Source organism: Triturus cristatus, chromosome 3_1, assembly GCF_964204655.1.
Source record: "Triturus cristatus chromosome 3_1, aTriCri1.1, whole genome shotgun sequence".
Lineage (NCBI taxonomy): Eukaryota > Metazoa > Chordata > Amphibia > Caudata > Salamandridae > Triturus > Triturus cristatus.
The window spans coordinates 46,376,076-46,396,674 of record NC_140583.1 but is presented as its reverse complement, the minus strand read 5'-3'; the positions used below and the strand labels follow the sequence as shown (position 1 = coordinate 46,396,674).

The following is a 20,599-nucleotide window of genomic DNA, read 5'->3' as shown; positions in this document are numbered from 1 at the left end:
ATATTAGATGCGCCCCCTCCCTGAACACCTTCAGGAAAACTCTCAAGACCTGGATCTTTGGCTGAATGGAGTCGGCGTACCTTCGTCTCCCTCTCTCATTGCCTTGAGACCCTCATGGTTGAGTAGCGTGCTTTTAATTCCCTGATTGATTGATTGATTGATTTAGGGTGATGTTTTTGCCCTGAGCGGGAAGGGTATGCCCAGACATGGATCCCGTGCTTTCTATGCCACCGGATTCAAGGTAACCTGGCGGATGAGTAGTAATACCCTGAAACCAGTCCCAGGATGCTTGTCTCTGGTCCATGAAGATCATGGCCTGGCAGTTAGGGTTAGAGTGTTCCCATGGGGAGTAGGGTCAAGACTGATTTACATATGACCGGGTCAAAAGTGGAATGGCGTGGCGAGCAAAAAACAACAGATTTAATCTAGATCTGTTGTGACTTGGGGTGAATGTTTGTTTTTCTCAGCATAATGTCTATCAACTGTTCTTTTTGCAATAGTAGGAGTCAAAGGCAGCAGCACTCTCCGGAGAGGTGGAAAGGCTCAGCCTCAATATATTATGTGTCATAGGAATAAGCCTAGAGGGTGTGGCATGGGTAGCAAGCAGTAGAAGAGTTTCTCTGATTTACTTCCCTACATGTATTTCTGTCTGATGGACCTATACAACACTTCTTTGCCTCCTTCTGGCACGTCTGACGAAAGGAGGACCTGCAATTTTCCAGCAGTCAAAGGGAGAAATCGTCTGCTACCCTTTGGTGTGTATGTTCCAGGGACAAGATTTCAGTTTCGAGGTCAGAAAAACGTTGAAGGTGCGCACAGTTCTGTTGGCGGAGGAATGCCATAGCCATGCCCTTCAGGACTGCCCTCCAAGCCAGCCATAAGGTGCCTTTGGAGTCTACCAAATCAAAGTTGAGATCAAAGTGAGTTTTCAGTTCTAGAGCCAAATGGTCTGTGCATTGCGCATCTAGTAGGCACCAGGCGTTCAGATGCCACAGCTGCCTGTGGGTTCCAGCATGGTCGCCCTTGAGCAACATGACTGAAGTGCCTCTCAGCATGCTCTATCACATATGCGAGATTTCGGTGGCCGGTAGGAAAAAATAGCCATGTATATGCATGCAGCAGTGGGAGCAGAAAGGCGAATGTATGGGGCTGACCGTGGGTGCCAGTTTCTCCATACATCGCAAAGGACAAAGGAGGCTGCCCATTCAGCCAGCAAAGTTTGTAGTTGTAGCTACAAGACCCTTACCCAGTGGTGTCTAAATGTGGGTCCTTTATGGCATTACAGTCACCACCAATAACAGTTGGACCGAACAGCACGCTCAGGACTACATTTAAAATGAGCTCCAGCAAGGTCTTTGTCAGGAGTAGAGAAATGTTAACGCTAAGAAAGTCTTAGTGTTAGACTTCTAGACGACCCTCTAACAAGCATATGCCCACCCCTGTGTCTGAGGCAGAGTGGTGACAGGTAAAGGTTTGTGGACAATGATGGCAGTGCCTCAGGAGCCTTTAGTATGACCTGCATGGAAGACTCTGTCATATCTGAAGCATTAGGAACAGGGCATTGAGACCCAAGGAGGTTAATCTCCTGTAGAAATAGTACTGTTAATGAGTGACGCTCGGCAAAGTGAACAATAGTGGTTTTATTAATGTGGTCATTAAGACCATCGATGTTCCATGTCATTATGCTAAATGTATTCATCAGAGAGAGGAATTATGATTCTTAAAAAGCAGTCAAAAGGTCCCTATCAAGCAGGATAACCATCTTGCGGTGGAGACTAGAGGTGACACTGGATGACAAATGCTCAAGATAGTTAGTGCATATGTACTATGTGAGTACTATTGAGACATCTGAACTTGGCGTCAGGAGGAAGTTAAAAACATACTTATATACACGCTAGTTTGCACAGTCCCAATGGCTGAGTCTGGTGGGAGTCTTTCTGTTTTAGCGCGGGGACACGCTTTGAGCGTAACCATGCGCTTTATAAAATTCCCTTATTATTATTATTATTATTAAAGCTATCAAGAAAGAGTAACAAAACAGCAAACAAAACCCCAAGTAGCTGCCTAATGCCCCTCCACCCCACACATACACCCTGGAAGCATCTGTCAACCTAACTCCCCCTGAGGAACAATATCAAAAAGTAGCATGGTAGGGCAGTGCCTCCCCCTCCTGCATTGTGTAATAACTAGGATGTTGTACTGCTGGCTAGTGATGTACAAAAGTCAAAGTCTAATGCGAGGTCTAACAGTGACGAATATGTCCATGAGCATAAGGAATATAACAGTACTGAGCACAGAAAGGGTGTCTTCATCTTCCATCTTGGGCCCGACTGTTCTCAGGGACAGAATGTTTTCTCCTCCAGTACTTCCTCAGCAGTCACCTTCGACATCAGAGGGGCCGGGTGTTCCACTCACCACATCCCGTCTCTGTCTGCATTGCTGTTTCTTTCGGCAGCCTACTCCTTGGGTTCCGCTCTGGGAACAGAACCCACCTACTCCCGAAAAGAGAGCGTGTGTGAAATCTGAGTTCTTTCCACTCTATGGCCCCGTCCCAGGCCACCTCTGGTGTGCCAAAAGAGAAGGAGTGGAATGCATAAATAACTTTCACATTGGCTGGAAACATGTGTATATAAGAGAGGTACATTGCTTGAGGCTTTTGTTTAACAGAGTCAAATGTTTTCCATTGTTTTCTGGAGCAAGTGAGTATAGTCGTAGTCGGTAATGATGAGAATTCTGATGGACTAGTAAAGAATGGGACCCTTTGTTTATACTTCTTTTTAGGATTGTGTCTCTGTCCTTGTAGTTGAGGACCTTCACCACAAACAGTCTAGAAGTGGCCCCAGGTTGGGGCCTCTGCGTTAGTGAACGATGGGCATGTTCCAGCACAACACTGGTAGAGAGTTGGTCCGCAGGTAGCCAGGACATAATCCATACCTTCAGGAATTTTTGTGGTGAGGATGCCACTACACCTTCTGGAGAACCAAGGAGGCTCAAGTTGTTTCAGTGGGCCTGGATTTCTGTGTCTTTGGCTCACTTTTCCAATAGCTTAGCTGAAGTAGAGAGGTGCCCAACAGTGGTTCAGTTCATGTAACCCTCGGTCTAGGTCCACTCTCTCCCCGCAGCTCTGCTGTGCCGTCTCTTGCCTCCAGACCCCGACCTCCTCCTTGGGAGGTTTGAGGTTGCTGTTCACTCCTGCGCCTGCTGCCCGCTGCAACTGGGACCAGACTGCCTGCAACCACCGTAACATTTCTCAGCCGTTTTTTTTTCTTAATTTTTCCTGTTATTGTGCCCATCTGTGTCTTGCTCTAATTCCACCACTGTTTTTATTTACTGGTGCCTGTCTGTTCCTTTCGCCGTTTGCCGCTGCTGCCCCTGCTGCCCCTCCCCCCTGGAATTTCCCCCAGGAATTCCCCCCCCGGAATTCCCCCCCCCCGGAATTCCCCGCTCCTGCCTCCCAGCCTCTCCTCCCTCCCACCTCCCCTACTTAATGGCGGCCGCGCGTAGCTGGTGCGCCGAAGGCTCACCAAAGGCAAGCCCGTCTAGGACAGTCCGTGACCTGACCGCGGCCAGCGCCAGGAACCCTGGACCTCCCACAACCGACCAGTACGGCACCATCACCCTCCTCGCAATCCACCCCGGAAGACTTGGAGAATGCCAACAGGCCTCGCCGAACACAACCCACGGCCAGTTCTCCTGCCTCCACTGCCGTCAGACCCTCACCGCCACCCCAGCCTCCAACACCGCCAATGCCAGCACCGGCGAGACCCTAAAATGCATCCTCCTCAACATACGCTCCGTACACAAACACGCCATGGAAATCTGGATCCTACTCGGCTCTCTATCGCCCGACATCGCCTTCTTCACAGAGACCTAGAGCAATGCATCCTCCGCCCCCGATTTCAGCACCGCCATCCCAGATGGATACAAGATCCAGAGGAAACACCGCCCCAACCACCCAGGAGCAGGCCTCGCCATCGCCCACAAGACCAGCCTCCGCCTCACCACCTCCAGTAACACCTTCCCCTCTGCCGAACACAACCGCCCTTCCAGATCTAGACCACTACTAAAGCCACACTCTGAGGAATGCTCGTCTACAGACCCCCCCGGCCCCCGAACACCCTTTGCCACCACCATCACCGACTTCATCGCACCCCACGCCATCGCCTCAACAAACTACATACTCATTGGAGACCTGAACTTCCACCTCGACAACCCCAGCGACCCCAACTCCACTATCCTTCGTGACAACCTCGCCAGCATCGGACTTAAACAACTTGTCAACACACCGACTCACAGAGCAGGACACACCCTCGACCCCATCTTCGCAGCAGGAAACAGCATCCAATTCAGCCACACAACGCAGCTGCTATGAACCGACCACCACTGCGTACACTTCGCCATCAACAAACCCAAGGCACCCAAACCAGCCCCACGCCCACCATGAAGGAACTGGCGCAAGGTCACCAACGAGCAGCTTAACTCCACCCTCACCCGAGACAAACACACCTGGGCACCAGACGCAAACGACGCAGCCAGAGAACTCGACACCTGGATCTACAACTGCACAGACGAGCTGGCCTCGCTAAGTAACCCTGACAAACAAAGCCCTAGGAAAGCCGCCTGGTTCACCACCGCTCTCAAAGAAGCCAGACGCACCTGCAGATGCCTGGAGAAGAACTGAAGAAACACCAAGTCAACCGAAAACCACACCACCTACAAGGACGCCATGACGGACTACCACAACCAGATCAGAGCCACCAAGAGGAACTTCATCCACAACAAAATCCTGGCCAACTCCACCAACTCCAAGGAACTTTTCAGTGTCATTCAAGAATTCACCAACCCACGCAGCGAAGCCCCAGACCTCACCCCATCCCAAGACCTCTGCGACAAGCTTGGAACCTATTTCCACCTCAAGATCAAAAACCTCTACGACAACTTCATTGACCATCCACCAGGCACCACAGACAGCCCCCGCCCCCCAGAAACACCAGCCAGCCCACCATCTCCAACTGGACACCGATCACGGCCGAAGACACCGCCTCGACCATGAAAAGCATCCACTCGGGGGCCCCCATCAACCCCTGACCCCCTCACATCTACCACAGAGCCGCGGCTGCCATCGCACCCGAACTACAACGCACCATCATCACCACCTTCAAAACAGGCACCTTACCAGATGACTGGAAGCTCGCAGAAGTCAGGCCTCTGCTCAAGAAGCCCACAGCTGACCCCACTGACCTCAAGAACTATCGGCCCATCTCGCTCCTCCCCTTCGTAGTCAAAGTTGCAGAGAAAACAGTCAACAGGAAACTGACACGATTCATTGAAGAGAAAGCCGTCCTCGACCCATACCACTCCGGATTCTGAAGCAACCACAGCACAGAGACCACCCTACTCGCCGCCACAGATGATATCCGCACCCACCTGGACCAAGGCCACTCCGGAGCCCTCATCCCACTTGACCTATCAGCGGCCTTCGACACCGTCTCTCACAGCACACTAGTCTCCAGACTACACGACGCAGGCATACAAGGAGCAGCCCTGGACTGGATCCGATCATTCCTCACCGGAAGAAGCCAAAGGATCAGACTCCCACCCTTCCTCTCCGACCCCACGAAAATTACCGGCGGAGTCCCACAGGGTTCATCCCTGAGCTCCACCCTCTTCAACATCTACATGACACCTCCTCGCAGCCATCGTCCGACAACACGGTCTCAACATAGTATCCTATGCCGACGACACCCAGCTCATCCTCTCCCTCACCAAAGACCCCACCACTGCCAAACTCAACTTCCAGAAAGGAATGCAAGACGTCGCAGTCTAGATGACCAACAGCTGCCTGAAGCTCAACGTCAAGAAGACAGAAGTCCTCGTCCTCAGTACCACCCCTTCTGCATGGGACAGCACCTGGTGGCGGACGCCCTCGGAAGCCCACCTACACCCTCAGACCACGCCAAGAACCTCGGCATCGTACTCTACTCATCACTCACCATGAACCGACAGGTCAACGCCGTCACCTCCACCTGCTTCAACACCCTCCGCATCCTCTGCAAGAACTTCAAGTGGCTCCCCCCTGTGTCAAGGAAGACAGTAACCAACAGACTGGACTATGGAAACACACTCTACGCCGGAATCAACAAGTCCCTACTCCGCAAACTCCAGACAATACAGAACACCGCCGCAAGACTCGTCCTCAGCATCCCCCGACACGAACACATCAGTCAACACCTACGAAGTCTCCACTGGCTCCCCGTGGAGAAAAGAATCACTTTCAAAATCCTCACTCACAACTACAAATTCCTACACAACAACGGACCCAAATATCTCAACGACAGAATCAACTTCCACGTACCCAAAAGAAACCTCTGATTTTCCAACCTCGGACTGGCCAAAACCCCACACATCCATAGAGCCAGAGCAGGCAGAAGATCCTTCTCTCACATTGCAGCCAAGATCTGGAACGAGCTACCGGCAGACATCAAATGCACAACCTCCCTAAACACCTTCAGGAAGACCCTCAAGACCTGTCTATTCGGCTAAACAGATCTGCGTACTCCCCCCACCCCCCAGCGTCTTGAGACCCTCATGGGTGAGTAGCGTGCTTACAATTCCCTGATTGATCAATTGATTGATGTAATGTATCCTCGTGTTCGGATATACAGCCCTCAGCCCCAGAAGCCCTGTCCACAACATTAAAGCAGTTCTTGGTGCAGGAGGGCAACATCAACCCCGACCTCACCGATCTTAGTTTCCGGTGTCGTAGAGAAGGCTTGTATGGCTTGCAGGATAGAGTCGGTGCTAGCCCTGCCTGGAGTCCTGGCCTCCCTAGCAGACTTAGGGATCTCCTACGAGGAAGTGCTGTACCTGTCAATCGTTGTTTGAGCATGTGATGGGGCGGACAATCCCTGCCCATGATGGTAAATTACAAGAGTCGGGCCACAAACTCCAACGTGAATGAGGGCAACCCACTTGCACCGCAAGTTCTAGGCTGGTGTGAGCATAACAAGCAGTTAGCCTTGTGGGTCCGGAGGTAGGCAAGGGCACGTTCAGAGCCCTAGGCACTGAGGCACTAAGAAGTAGCAAGAGGGGGAGGTGAGGAATGGCGGTGGGCTCCCAAGTACCCCAGTGCACACTGTGAGCAGGGCTAGGACGCAGCCAACTAGGCGCCCGCCATTCACTATCAGGAGGAATCCCAGGGGGCCCCAGGCCAGTCGATCCAGGCCCCACCGGTCCCAGGCAGCAGCTCCACGCCGAGCGCTGGTAGTCCATATCATGCAGGGAGTCTCCTCAGCAGGTGGCAGCCCAGCCAGCAGGTGGATTGAGGGAATATGGCCAGACTACACTCACGGGGGTCCCTTACACACGTAGCTCTGGAGCAGCTGGGGACACCCAGTCAGCAACTGTAGGCCACCGCCATCTTGACTGTGAAGATGGAGAGCTGGCCTGCCCAGATCAGGCACATCCACAGGCAAGGGCCAGCTCCGGGAGGTGCAGCCGATGGCCAGGGGACCTGTGGGTTCGATCATATCAAGCAGAGTCAAGCTAGCAGTAGGATGAATCTGGATGCAGGGCTGGGGCATGGGAGCTCTTCACAGAGCGTCTACAATCTTGGGTGGTCAGACCACACACATGCATGAAGATCTATTTGACATCTCAAAGGTAGAGCACATCATCACACATTAAATTATTTATCTCAAACATAAATTTCCCAGCAAGCAATCCTTTTTTTGGTCTTTTCACTGGGCTTTTTTATTGTTTTAGTGAGGACTTCCCTATTTGTTTTTCGTTTCCATATCCCCATTGTATTTTTACCTATTTTATTTTTTACATTGTTCTTTTTTTCTTGTGCGTTTCCATTAATGTTCATTTCACATTGTTTATTCACCATGGATATTTCAATTGTGTTCTCCATCTGTGTCCTATCCATTGTTCTTTTTTAGTTTTAAAATAAAAAAAACTTTGCAAAAGCCAATATGTCATCTGGCTTTGATGTGCTAACACAGGTATACAACCATGCACAGATGCTCTTTTCGTATGTAAACATATTAAAGTCAAACCTATTGGCTTTGCCAAAGCTTGTTTCAAGCCAGTTGTCGAAGTACAAGTTTGGCAAAAGTACCTTTGTTTTGATACAATGCTCCATGTGTTTTCCAGCGGTAACCATGTTGAGGTGGAAGAGCCTTTCCAGGATGTCTTCTTTAACTTTTCTCATTTGTCTGTCAGCTGTTGATTGGTTGCTGTCTTTCATTAGATCGCTGCAGCTCCCTTCTGTCTGACCCACGGGGATCCTTTTCAACACCCAACTTTCCAGGCGCCCACCAAGACGGAATAAACTGCCGGTGGCTGATCCGTCTTACATCAAACAAGGTGACTTCAGAAGATTGCTTTCTCTCAAGAACAAGTACAAAATAGGTTTGTTGGGATGATTGTCCATAGAACATTCTGAAACTATAAAGCAGTTGCATAATAAAAGTTTGGATTCCTTCATTTATATGTTTTAGAGCCTCATTCAGAGCTGGCAGAGTGGAAGGCCCATTGAGAACTGGGGCTCCTGACACTTCGAACTATCATTTAGAAGGAGTTATCACCAGCCCCGCCGTTTGCTGATTATTGGCGGCAGTCTCTCTACGACCGGGCTGCCATCTTTGACACGTAGGGCATCTGTCCTATTTAGGTTCCCCCGATGTGTATATTTCTTACCTGTACGATTTATATAATTATTTACGTAAGTGCTTTGTATTATGCCTTCATGCCATGTTTCAGTTGCTCGGAGTAGTCACCCTTTAAGGTATGGTGAATAAAGGAGTTTTCTCTAAGAGGAGCTACCTAGCCCGTGTTTGGTGGGGACTTTTCAGAGGTTCAACTCAAATCACTTGGGCTGAGTCGGATATACTGGGACTTGAGAAATCCATTGTGGCTGGCAAACTGAAACAGAGAAAGTGACCTAGTTCTGCTGAGCGTGATGGGTATTTACTATTGTATTAAACAGGTGGTTAGAACAGAGTGGCAAAGAGCAACACAATTTAGGGCTGATTGTCACTAGCTATTATTGGTAGTTTCTAAGTTTTCCCCTTGAGATCGGTTGCTATTGGCGGAGAGGATTCTAGTCACTTCTGCTTTAAGTTTGGTTTGTCTAAAACCTTTGGTTGATGGTTTTCTGGCTGGCTCTTGGTTCGAGTTATCATAGTATTCCCTTCAGTGGTGGAAAAGCTGAGATCCACCACACCACAAATGGAGCAATGGAGCAATGTAATGTCTGGTGTCTGTACTGGCTAAGATGGATTCCTCTGTTTAGACTCTACACCCTAGAACAAACACAGAACTTTGGGTACTGTTGACGTGTCCAGGCCAAGGGCATGACCCGTAGCCCTCTTTGGTTGATGGTTGTCTTGGTGGATTGGGGTTATCAAAGTGTTCTCCTCAGAGGTGACTGAGTTGAATTTGTTTCTCCAGATTTTTCTTCTAGTGAGCTGCAAAGCATGAGAGGGAGCCATTTACACAAAGGTCTCAAAATTACCAAAGAAGCTGAGAGCATTTGCAAACACAGCTCAAGGCTAAGATTGCAGCAAGTACCTAAGCTTAAGCTTGGCGACAAGACAGTGTGGCACACCAAGACACACCCGATGAGACGAGGAAGTGTGTTTAGTTTTTGCCTCTTCTCCTGGAGATGATCCAGCGATCATCTGGATCATCTGGCAAGGGGTCATCTCATTCTTCCGGAGCACCCCACTGAACACACTGCCTTGCAGCATGCTTCTGTGGAGCAAGGGATTATGGGTCACAGCGGGCAGTAGCGCAGCATGTCGTGATGGCCTCTTGGGACATGTAGTTCCATTAAAGGTGTCACATGTACCTACATCTGGAGCCCTTTATTATGGTGGAAGAGATTAGAGGCCCCAGTTGGACAGTCCCAACGGGTAGTGGGACATTTTGTTTTGCTGGTAGTGTCGAGCTCACCCTTGGGCTCTACAGTAGTTTAGGGGCAGAAAGGGTTATGTGGTCTAAGCTCCCATTGGTTCCTGGGACTATGAGTTGATCCATTTGATTATCCTTCAACAATTGGGAGGGGGACAGTTTGGTCACAGCTAAAGCGGAGCTGAATCAGTCATCACCAAAGCAATTGAATCCCTAATGATTGTGAATGCAAACTCAGCTTGATCAAACTCCGTCTCAATCATGGAAGGGACCATTCCTAACGTGGTCTGTCCCAAGCCGGTGTCAAGCCTTAAACCCTGTAACATTCCTGCGCATCACCCCGCGTCTGGTCAAGTATAGGTTCTTGGCATTATTCAATGTGCTTTTTTTGTCTCCATAACATTTATGGCCATGCCTGTTTTTGTTTCTGTCATGCCAGATTGCTTTGCAGTTTGATGACTTTGATGTCCAGCTCACCCAAGGTTGCTCTGCTGACTTCATCAATGTTTACGACGGCGACAATACTTTATCCCCAGTTGTACTCAAGAAGGCCTGTGGGAAGTTGGATCTCCCGGCACTTGTGTCTTCCGGAAGCATGATGCTGGTGGAGTTTGTCAGTAATGGTGCTGTCTCAGCCAGCAGTTTTCAAGCCTCCTACAGGACAGGTAAGCCTGTTGTACCTCAGGCATTGTATTTCAAGTCACCCTGTGAGAGCAGACCTCCCTGCTGCCACATTTCTTTTGGATGCTGCTTAGTTCTGTTCTGTGGAGTTATCTTTCCTCTCTGCAGTCTGTCGTTTCCTTGGTAAACCAATGTAAACATTTTGTTATTGTCCCATCTTCTAGCAGTGACATGTGACAGCACCTCCACTACGGACAATGGAATTGTCACCTCACCCGGGTACCCCCTGAATTACCCCAATGGCATGGACTGTGTCATGATCATTCTGGCTCCAGCAGGATACAAGGTATGTGCAGCCCAGTCTGGAACGAAGTCTTTAGGCATCTTAATCACATCCGTAAGGCTGAGTGACTTATTTCTGTGCATACTTATGTCCTACATACACTTAGACTCTGAAATGGAGGATGAGGTAATGCAGCAGTCTTAAGGTGCCACCACACGCAAAATGCATGTGCTTTTTTTTCATGTACAGGGAGCATTTGAGAGAAAATATCAATTTGCCTGCATTGCACATTTTCTGTAGACAGGCTGCTTATTCGATACATGTCTCTTTCTTCAAACTACACCTCTTATTCGTCATTTTTTCATGGATTCATTTGACAGCTTCCAGAGATCATAAAAACAACAGTGCTGTGCAAATGGCAACAGTCTAACATACCCTGTGATGATCCTGTTGAGGTGTAAAATGGGCGGGATTAGGAAACTCAAACATACATAAAGTGAATCCCCTCCACCATGGATTAACATTATACTTCAGTAAACGTGTCGTCTGTTGTGATGTATTCCAATTTATGTATATGTCATGTTCCTTTAAGTATCTCATGATGTAATTGTAATTGGAATGTTTGGTCTCCTAGCGACCAGGTTGAGTGTTAAGCCTAGAGAAGCTGTTGGCAGAGCTAACCTGATGGCTCTGTCGTCCTTGTAGCCAAATAAATAACCAGATTACTATACACTGTTCCTGCCTGGTTAATACATATTTATGGCGACGATATTTTGGCTACAAAGAAGAACCCATGCAAGTACAGCCATAACGTCATCTGGATAAGAAATTAGATCTGCGTTTTATCAACGATCAACAACGTTCTACAGTCTCCTCGAAATCTCTTCTTGAGACTACCAACGACAGCTTTGCTTTAAAGGTACTGTTCACATATCGTTTGGCGTTTGACACAATGTCACACAACATCATGACCACCAGGCTAGCTAACATCGGCTTGAAAGATAAGGCTTTAGCCTGGCTGAAGAGTTTCCTGACAGACCGCACACAAAGGGTCACTTTGGGTACATATCGATCTGAGGAGAGGGAGATCTCCAAGGGGGTGCCACAGGGCTCTTGTTTGAGCCCTACTCTTTTTAACATCTATGTGGCACCCCTAGCAGACATCATGAGATCTTATGGTTTTACCCCAGTGTCATACGCGGATGACACCCAACTCCTCTTCCCTTTTAAAACCCTCACGGCCAAAGTTAGAAATGACTTCGCCCAGGGGATGAAAGCAGTGGCTCACTGGATGGCATCTAACTTCCTGCAATGTAATGTGGCAAAGACGGAAGTGATGCTGTTCGGGGAGGCCAAACTCCTGTGGACTCCTGACTGGTGGCCTCAAGACCTTGGCCCAGTCCCCGAACCTAGACAGGTTGTAAAAAATCTAGGGGTCCGATTGGACCAGGAGCTTTCCCTAAAACACCACGGCAATCAAGTGGTGGACTCTTGCTTCCACATTATTGGTTTGCTACGGAGAGTCTTTCCTCTGCTGCCAGACTCAACTAGAAAAACTCTGATACAGGCTTTGGTACTAAGTAGGCTGGATTATTGTAATGGACTATTGCTGGCGGCAAATGAAGGAGTCACTTCCAGACTACAAGTGGTCCAGAACACTGCTGCCCGCCTTGTCCTAAACCGGCCTCCCCGCACTCCCTCTAAACCCTTACTCAATAAGCTACATTGGTTATCTATTAAACAGAGGGTGAAGTTTAAAATCTGCTGTATTATACATAAATGCCTACATGGGAGAGGCCCTGTATATCTATCTAACAAATTCTGCCCCTATGTACCCATGCGCTCTCTGAGATCCAGTGAGCAGGCTCTGTTATGTGTACCAAGGGCAAAAAAGGCAAGACAGGGAGACAGAGCCCTATCAGTTGCTGGTCCTACTTTATGGAATAGCCTCCCTACATCTTTGAGACTATGCGACGATCATTTTCCCTTCAGGAGACAGTTAAAAACCTTCCTATTTCATAACTAATAAGATATACTGTCCGATTCTCCTCTTCTGTTGCAATATGGTAGTCCAATGGCGCGGAGATACTCCTTCGGGAGTCGAGTCCAGCGCGATACAAACCCATAAATAAAAATATCTATATTTACAACCCTTTCTCATCAGCGACCTCTAAGGTAAAGCAATCACCACATCGTCTAGACTCAAGAAGGTCGTAGTCAATGTGATTCTGATTACGGAGGACATACTCCAGCTATGCAGTCGTTGTTCCGAGGAAGGCTAACTGTTGTTGTGTAATTTTCTTTATTCACAAACAAAGAAGAAAGGTAAAGTTTACCATTCTACAGTTGAGTCTCTTTGGAAACTTCAATCCCCACGCGACTCGTCGCGCGCACCACGGTCGCGCTCTGCTAATTTTCAAAGATACGCAGCTTCTCATCTGATGTTCTTTCAGCGATGCATCCACGGATTTATTTCCCAGACATCTTTGCACTACTTCCTTCGTCATCTCACATTACCTCACGTACATGCATCGCGCCATATTGGATGGGGGAAATAATCAAGGTGAATGACGTTAGCGGCATCTCTCAAGGCATCGGTATTTGCGCATTTATTAATCAAATTGTTCTCGACACGGTGACACGCTCACCATCCCAAAAACCGAGATGCGTGTCATTTTGTTTATTTTTCGTTTTATGCTGCAGAGAGGAACAACGATCTCTGAACATCTTTGAGAGTGAATTTCTACATATTGACGATGACACGCACATCATTTTACAGCTCGTTTTAGTAGTACTGTGTGTCATTCTCATCGGTGACACGCACACCACATCCAGAGGCACATTTTTAAAAGTAAGACTTCAGTTTTCATACACGAAACGTCAAAATATACAATAACTTATATATTATAAGCTCAACTTTAAGTAACTTTACTGAGTTTTATCTTAATGTTATGATTCTTTGCAAAGTGTATGTTTATAGGTGACAGCTATATATATATATATATATATATATATATGTTTATATATGAGTGGTCCATGGTTTTGAGGTGTGGTTTCATTGAATACAAGTTAGTGCTCCACTTTCAAAATTAGCAACATTTGTCAATACCAAGTCCCTTTTTTGACTGAAATGTGCAGCATGCAGTCTGTCACCCCACCTCCTTCATTTCTGGAGTCTCCAGGTGATCCGCCAGTTAGATGGGAAGTTTGGTTTGACGCTTTCCAGGTATATTTGGGTGCCATTGGTTCCTTACGCTTCAGTGCAGAAAGAAAAAAAATGTATTTTGTTACATTCTCTAGGGTTTGAGGGCAGGTCTATATTTAAACACCTACCTGCTCTTTCACAAGAGGAACTTAATGGCATTGATGAATTTGAAGAGACTATAATTAAATTAAGGACTAGGTTTGACAAATAACCTAGTCTCATGGTACTAAGACATAATTTTTTTTAAAGAAAACAAACTGATGCAGAAGACGTCGATGCTTACATATCTGTCTTGTGAAGGTTAGCTGCGGATTGCAAATTTGAGAACTTTACAGAACAGCTTATAAGGGATCAGTTCACGTGTCATTGCAAAGAAAAGAGCATACGGCAAAAACATCTTAGTTTGGGAAATCCCAATCTGGATAAAGTGATAAAAATAGCCAAGAGCATCGAAATCTCTATTGTATCACTGAAAGAATTAGAAGAAAAACTTCCAGAGAACATAAATGTTATTAGCTTTAATACTGCTGTAAAACCACGGGGTAAACCGATGACCTCACCTAGCCAAACAGTCAAAGTAAAGTCCGACACTATAAATCCGTCATTTAGTAACATCAACAATAGGTGTATGAGGTGTGGTAATCCTCCACATATCAAAGGCTCTCGTTGTCCGGCTAGCAATGTAATGTGCAATTATTGTAAAAAAAATGGGACATTTTGCCAAAGTGTGCCTAAAGAGGAGCAGAAATGTGAGGAAGCCTACGGTTTGTGTGGTTGAATCGGAGTGTGAATCTGATTCTGAAGTGATTTCTGTCGTAAGAAGTCTGGATGATGGCCAAATTCATTCTCCGAATCAGGATGTAGTAGTTGGTGACCCTTCCTCGTGTGTAGATCCTATTGTAGATATTAACGTTGGTAACCATACGGTGAAGTTATTAGTTGACCCGGGGCCCAAAATAACAATGATTACGCAAGAGTTGTTTGAAGCAACATGGCATGGTACTTGCGTTCTTTCCCCTCCTGATCATTCTCCTGTTTCTTATGAAGGAAGGAAAATAGACTTAATAGGATTTTTCAAAGAAGAAATGGAATTTAAAGGAAGGAGAATAAAGGGAAAATTTTACGTGGCAGTTAAAGGTCTGAATATTTTGGGGTGGTTCCATCAGGGGCTTTTTGGAATGATATTGAGACCAGGAGCTAAAGAACAAGTACTGGTTGTAGACTGTCAAGATGTTAGCCTCATGTGGTAAAATAGGTTCCCAGAAATTTTAGAAAAAAAACTAGGAAGGATAAAGGGTTTCAAAGACAAGATCATCGTTAAGAATGGTGCTACTCCCATTAAACATAAGTTACGTGGAGTACCATTTAGTGTCAGGGCTGACCTGGAAAGGGAACTAAAAGAGTTATGTGAATGAGGGATTATTGAACCCACCTATTCCTCGTTGTGGTTATCTCCCTTAGTCGTATCGAGAAAAAGGGGAGGAGATCTTCGGGTCTGTGTGGACTTGAGATCACTCAATAAAGAGATATGGATAGATTCATACCCTTTACCAAAGATTAGCGATTTGTTTTCACTCACAAGAGGAGCATGATTTTTCACAAAGCTGGATTTGGCGAGCGCTTACCATCAGGTAGAATTAGACCCCGAATCACGTCATCTTACAGCTTTTGTTTCGCCTTTGGGAACATTCCGATATTGCCGCATGCCATTTGGGCTTGCCTCCGCGGTGTCAGTTTTTCAAAAGATCATGACTAATATACTTAAGGACATAGAGGGTGTAGTTGTGTTCCAAGACGACGTGCTTATTTTTGGGTCTGACATTTCTAGTCATGATGTTGCTCTGAGCAAGGTTTTGACTCTTTTCAAGAAAAGTGGGGTAGTACTAAAGGAGGAGAAATGTAAGTTCCTTTGTAAAGAAATTGAATATCTAGGGCATGTTATTTCTCAAGACGGGGTACGTCCTCGTCCAGGTCTGCTACAAGCTATTCTGGATGCCCCAGAACCGGTAGACAAAAGAGGTGTAAAATCATTTTTGGGGTTGTGCGAGTATTACTCACAATTCATTCCCAATTTTGCTTCCATCGCACGCCCGATGAGTAACCTTCTAAAGAAAGGGGTGAAGTTTGAGTGGGATGAAGAGTGTGTGGATGCTTTAAAGTTGGTGAAGTCCGGTTTGGAAGATAGTCCAATTTTGAAGCCGTTTGACCCAAATTTGTTTTGTTGTGTTACAGTAGACGCAAGTCAAGCAGGGATTGCTGCCACATTAACCCAATGGGATCAAAACGGTGAGAACACGGTGTGTTTTGCTTCAAGGGTGTTACGGACCCCAGAAGTGCAATATTCAGTAATAGAAAAAGAACTGTTGGCGTGCCTATGGGCCATAGAGAAATTTAGACCTTACGTCTGGGGAAAATGTTTTTTATTATTGACTGATCATAAGCCTCTTGTAAACATCCTGGGGGGGAGTGTCAGCAAGTGCTGTTCTCCCCGAATCATGCGTATGGTGACTAAACTTCTGCAATACCAATTCAGGGTCAAACACATTTCTGGAGGGAAGAATATACGTGCAGATTTTTTATCCCGTTTTCCAGTTACATCTTGTGAGGTTGATGAGATCTGTTTGGAAGATCTTTCAGAGGAAGACTGTGATGATTGTCTTGTTGCTGCACTTGATCTTCCAGAATTCTGTCTTAATTCGGAAATTGGGTGGATACATGCTCCTAATTCTGATCCAGTGATTTGTGAGGTACTTCCTCTTGTCACAAATGGTTGGCCTAGGGAGAAGGTTTTACCAGTTTCACTTCAACCTTTCTGTAAGATTTCTGACGAATTGTCTTTGGAGGATGGTGTGTTATTAAGGGGAGAAAAATTTGTGCCTCCTGAGGTATTTCGCAAAATTATTATCCAGAAGGCTCATGAAGGTCACCTAGGGTCTACCTTGACAAAGAGAAGGATTAGAGACACGTACTGGTGGCCAAGTATGGATGCTGAGATTGACAATATGGTTGCAAACTGTTGTGTTTGTGCTTCAGCAGATAAAAGTTTGAAAGTGTCTGTTCCTCCGTTAATCCCTATTGAGTGTCCTAAGGGCCCTTGGTTAAAAATAGGGATTGATGTGATGGGACCTTATGAAATTCTCCCTGGTGGGTCTCGTTTCATTTTAGTCATGATGGATTATGCATCAAAATGGCCAGAAGTGAAAATTGTCAGGGAGGCTAATTCAAAAGCTATTGTTGATTTTCTCAAAGAAGTGTGGATGAGAGAGGGGCTGCCTGAGTCATTGGTTTCCGACAATGGGAAACAATTTACTAGTACAGAGTTTGAAAACTTTTTGAAAGAGGCAGGTGTCAAACATTATAGGAGTTCGCTATATCACCCGCAAACAAATAGACTGGTTGAGCGGATGAATCGTGTTGTGGGTGAGTGTATCAAATGGGCAAGAACGAGTGGTCATGACATTTGCAAGTAAATAGATACAATGGTATGGTTTTATGGGACAACTCCACACTCTACTACCGGCATTTCGCCTTTCGAACTACTGCATGGGCGTAAGCCAAATACCAGTTTTAGACCGGCATGGATGAGCAGGTGGGTCAAGTCTGAGTCTGACGTTAGTCATCTCATGTCATTAGCTAGAGAAAACATGATTGTCACTCAAGCTAAGCAAAAAGAATATTTTGACGTACGCAAAGGAGTGGAAAGAGTTTCTCTCAACGTGGGAGACATTGTCAAAGTTAAGTCTGGAATTCATTCCATGAAAGGTAACAGTAAATTCAGTGAGCCTATCAAAGTTTGAAAATACACAGAAATGCTGTTATAGTTGAGGGAGGCTACTGGTGGAATCTTAACAGAGTGGTTAAGGTTAAAGGAAAAAATGTTGTCTCTGATTCAATGAATACAGTTTACCAGAATCCTGTTGAGACATCTTGCAGAAGGAGTTCAAGAGTTGTTGTTAAGCCCTCAAGATACATAGTTTGAATTTAAGTTTTGTTTTGATGTTTTTTATTGTTATTTTATTTTTATTGTTTTGTTTATTGTTATTTGCAGGAAGAGAAGATATGTTGTGATGTATTCCAATTTATGTATATGTCATGTTCCTTTAAGTATCTCATGATGTAATTGTAATTGGAATGTTTGGTCTCCTAGCGACCAGGTTGAGTGTTAAGCCTAGAGAAGCTGTTGGCAGAGCTAACCTGATGGCTCTGTCGTCCTTGTAGCCAAATAAATAACCAGATTACTATACACTGTTCCTGCTGACAGCTTCCAGAGATCATAAAAACAACAGTGCTGTGCAAATAGCAACAGTCTAACATACCCTGTGATGATCCTGTTGAGGTGTAAAATGGAAAACTCAAACTCAAACATACATAAAGTGAATCCCCTCCACCATGGATTAACATTTTACTTCAGTAAACGTGTAGTCCTTATGCGTACCGTGGGGCATTTAAGGCCTCTGATGTCTATCTTGGTGTGCTCCCCCCCCCCCTCGCTCCTCACTCTTTCAAGCTCCTAGTCTTTTAATCCCATCTATATATAGATCTCTTATTCCGAATAAGCAAATAGCATCAGCATCTAGAACTAGGGAATTTGACTCTGTTGAAACAGTCTCTGTCTTCAGGTCTCTAAGCTTTAGATCCACTTTTACTAAATATTATAGGTCAGAAGTCTGTCCACACTCTCTATTTTTGTTTTCAAAATAACCATGTCAGTGAATGAGCGCCTATTCTGAGTTCATTCATATACTGTAAATTAAGCAAATGAATGACTGCATTCCAGCTTCTAAAGTATGCGGGTGAAGCTCTCCCCTCACAACAGCATGGTGCATGACATGTGCAGCGACAAGATTTATGAGGGCGGACAAACATGGCTGATGCCCTCTGACAGATTCTGGGATCCAGTTCTGTTAATCAAGCTGTGACTGCGGTCCACTAAGTTTTAGCACAGATAGAGAGTATACCTGTTCACTAGGAAAAAGAGGAGATATGTACAGGGCCAGACAGGGGGGCATATCAGCAAGACAATTATCACCGCTTTAGCGGCCGTTTTCGTCCGGAAAGCGGCGATAATTGTATCGCCCTATTAGCAAGGTCACGCTATCGCGTGAATCCTTGCCTCTGCGCCCTTTCCCTTAACGCCCAGCTTTGCATCTCTAATGAGATGCAAAGTGGGCGTTTCTCCCCAGAATAATGGGAGAAATGTCGCTAAGCGTCAAGCCTCACGCTAAACTGCAGAGCGATAAGAAAAGTAGCGCTAACCTCGGTTCCTTACGCCTGCTTTTCTTCTGACTTAGCCATGATATCCTATGGAAGGTGGATAGCATGGCTAAGTCTGTCCCTGCCCTATCAGCAAGCATTCGCTATACGTTGTGCGATTATCATTGGAATTCCAGCGATAATCACACATTTGGCAGTTTGCACCTTGATTTTTATCACTGTTGAGATGAGCATTGCTGATAGCACGCTATCTCAGCGATAAAAATCAGCGTTAGCCGGTGATAATTATCCTCGCGCTAAGCACGCTGAGAGATAATTATCTCCGGTTCTTGCTGATATGCCCCTGGGAACCCAAAGCATCCCAGGCAATTTTGTCGGACCAGATCTCTGGAGGGGGGAAGGGTGCACGTGTGCAGCGCTGCTGGTTTTGTTACCGGAGGACTACATTACAGCACCTTTACAAAACCGGCCCCCAGTAACAAAACCAACACTCACATCTGCAAAACCGGCCCCATCTCTTCCAGCCTCCTGGGGAAACGCCTGATGCCCTCTACAGCCAGTCCAGCCCTGGATATGTACTAGCATAGGTAACAAAGACTGAGGTGGTAGTTGAAAGGTGTATGCCAGTGATCAAAAGAAGAGTGTTAGTTGTTAGTATGATTAATGCTCTTGTTTGTATAAGAGCATGAGACTTGTTCTTAGAGGGAAAGGTGTAAAAGGGGGTGTAAGTGTGAGTGCATTTGTGAGTGCGTTCAGGGTGCTGGTAGTTGGAGATATGAAGGGGCTTGCGGTTGTGAGCAGCATGGCGCTAGTGTAAATAACACGTAGTTGGCCTGCAGCCGGCACCCTCTTTCTGTCAATAGTTTGACAAGTGCTCTAATAATTGGTCTTTGCTGTGTTGGGGTTGGGTAGTGGTGAAATGAAGTGGTTTGTGCAGGGAGTGCTGTCTGGTGTGGAAACTGCTGTGAGCTGGAGGGGCTGCACTCACAGTGATTCTCTATCTCACAGATCTCATTGACCTTCACCCAGTTTGATCTTGAGAACTTCCCTGGATGCGTCTATGACTACCTGATTATCATCGATGGACCCCACTCCTCATCAAAGCCAATAGGCAAATACTGTGGCAAAACCCAAGTCCCACATCTGGTCTCCACCCGAAACGCACTGCTGCTGCAGTTCCACAGTGATATCTGGGTGACCGCAGCTGGCTTCAAAGCGGAATACTCCTTCGGTAAGTTTAAGGGTAAACCTCAGACTCAAAAAATGAAACTTTAGATGACCATTAAAACATAAAGCTTGTGGGAGGCCCTTTGGATGACATTTCATTGGGTCAAAGCTTATGAGACACATTGTCATAT

At 46.4% G+C, this 20,599-nt stretch overlaps 1 protein-coding gene across 1 annotated transcript in view; it reads left to right on the top strand.

Annotated features, from left to right (window-relative positions):
• The window catches only part of LOC146859668 (astacin-like metalloendopeptidase), a 311,371-nt gene that overhangs the window by 215,729 nt on the left and 75,043 nt on the right, over positions 1 to 20,599 (top strand). The window contains exons 7-10 of the mRNA XM_085645618.1: positions 8,255 to 8,370; positions 10,358 to 10,583; positions 10,764 to 10,885; positions 20,250 to 20,472. Coding sequence (XP_085501744.1) covers positions 8,255 to 8,370; positions 10,358 to 10,583; positions 10,764 to 10,885; positions 20,250 to 20,472 — 687 coding nt within the window. The remainder of the gene's footprint in view (positions 1 to 8,254; positions 8,371 to 10,357; positions 10,584 to 10,763; positions 10,886 to 20,249; positions 20,473 to 20,599) is intronic.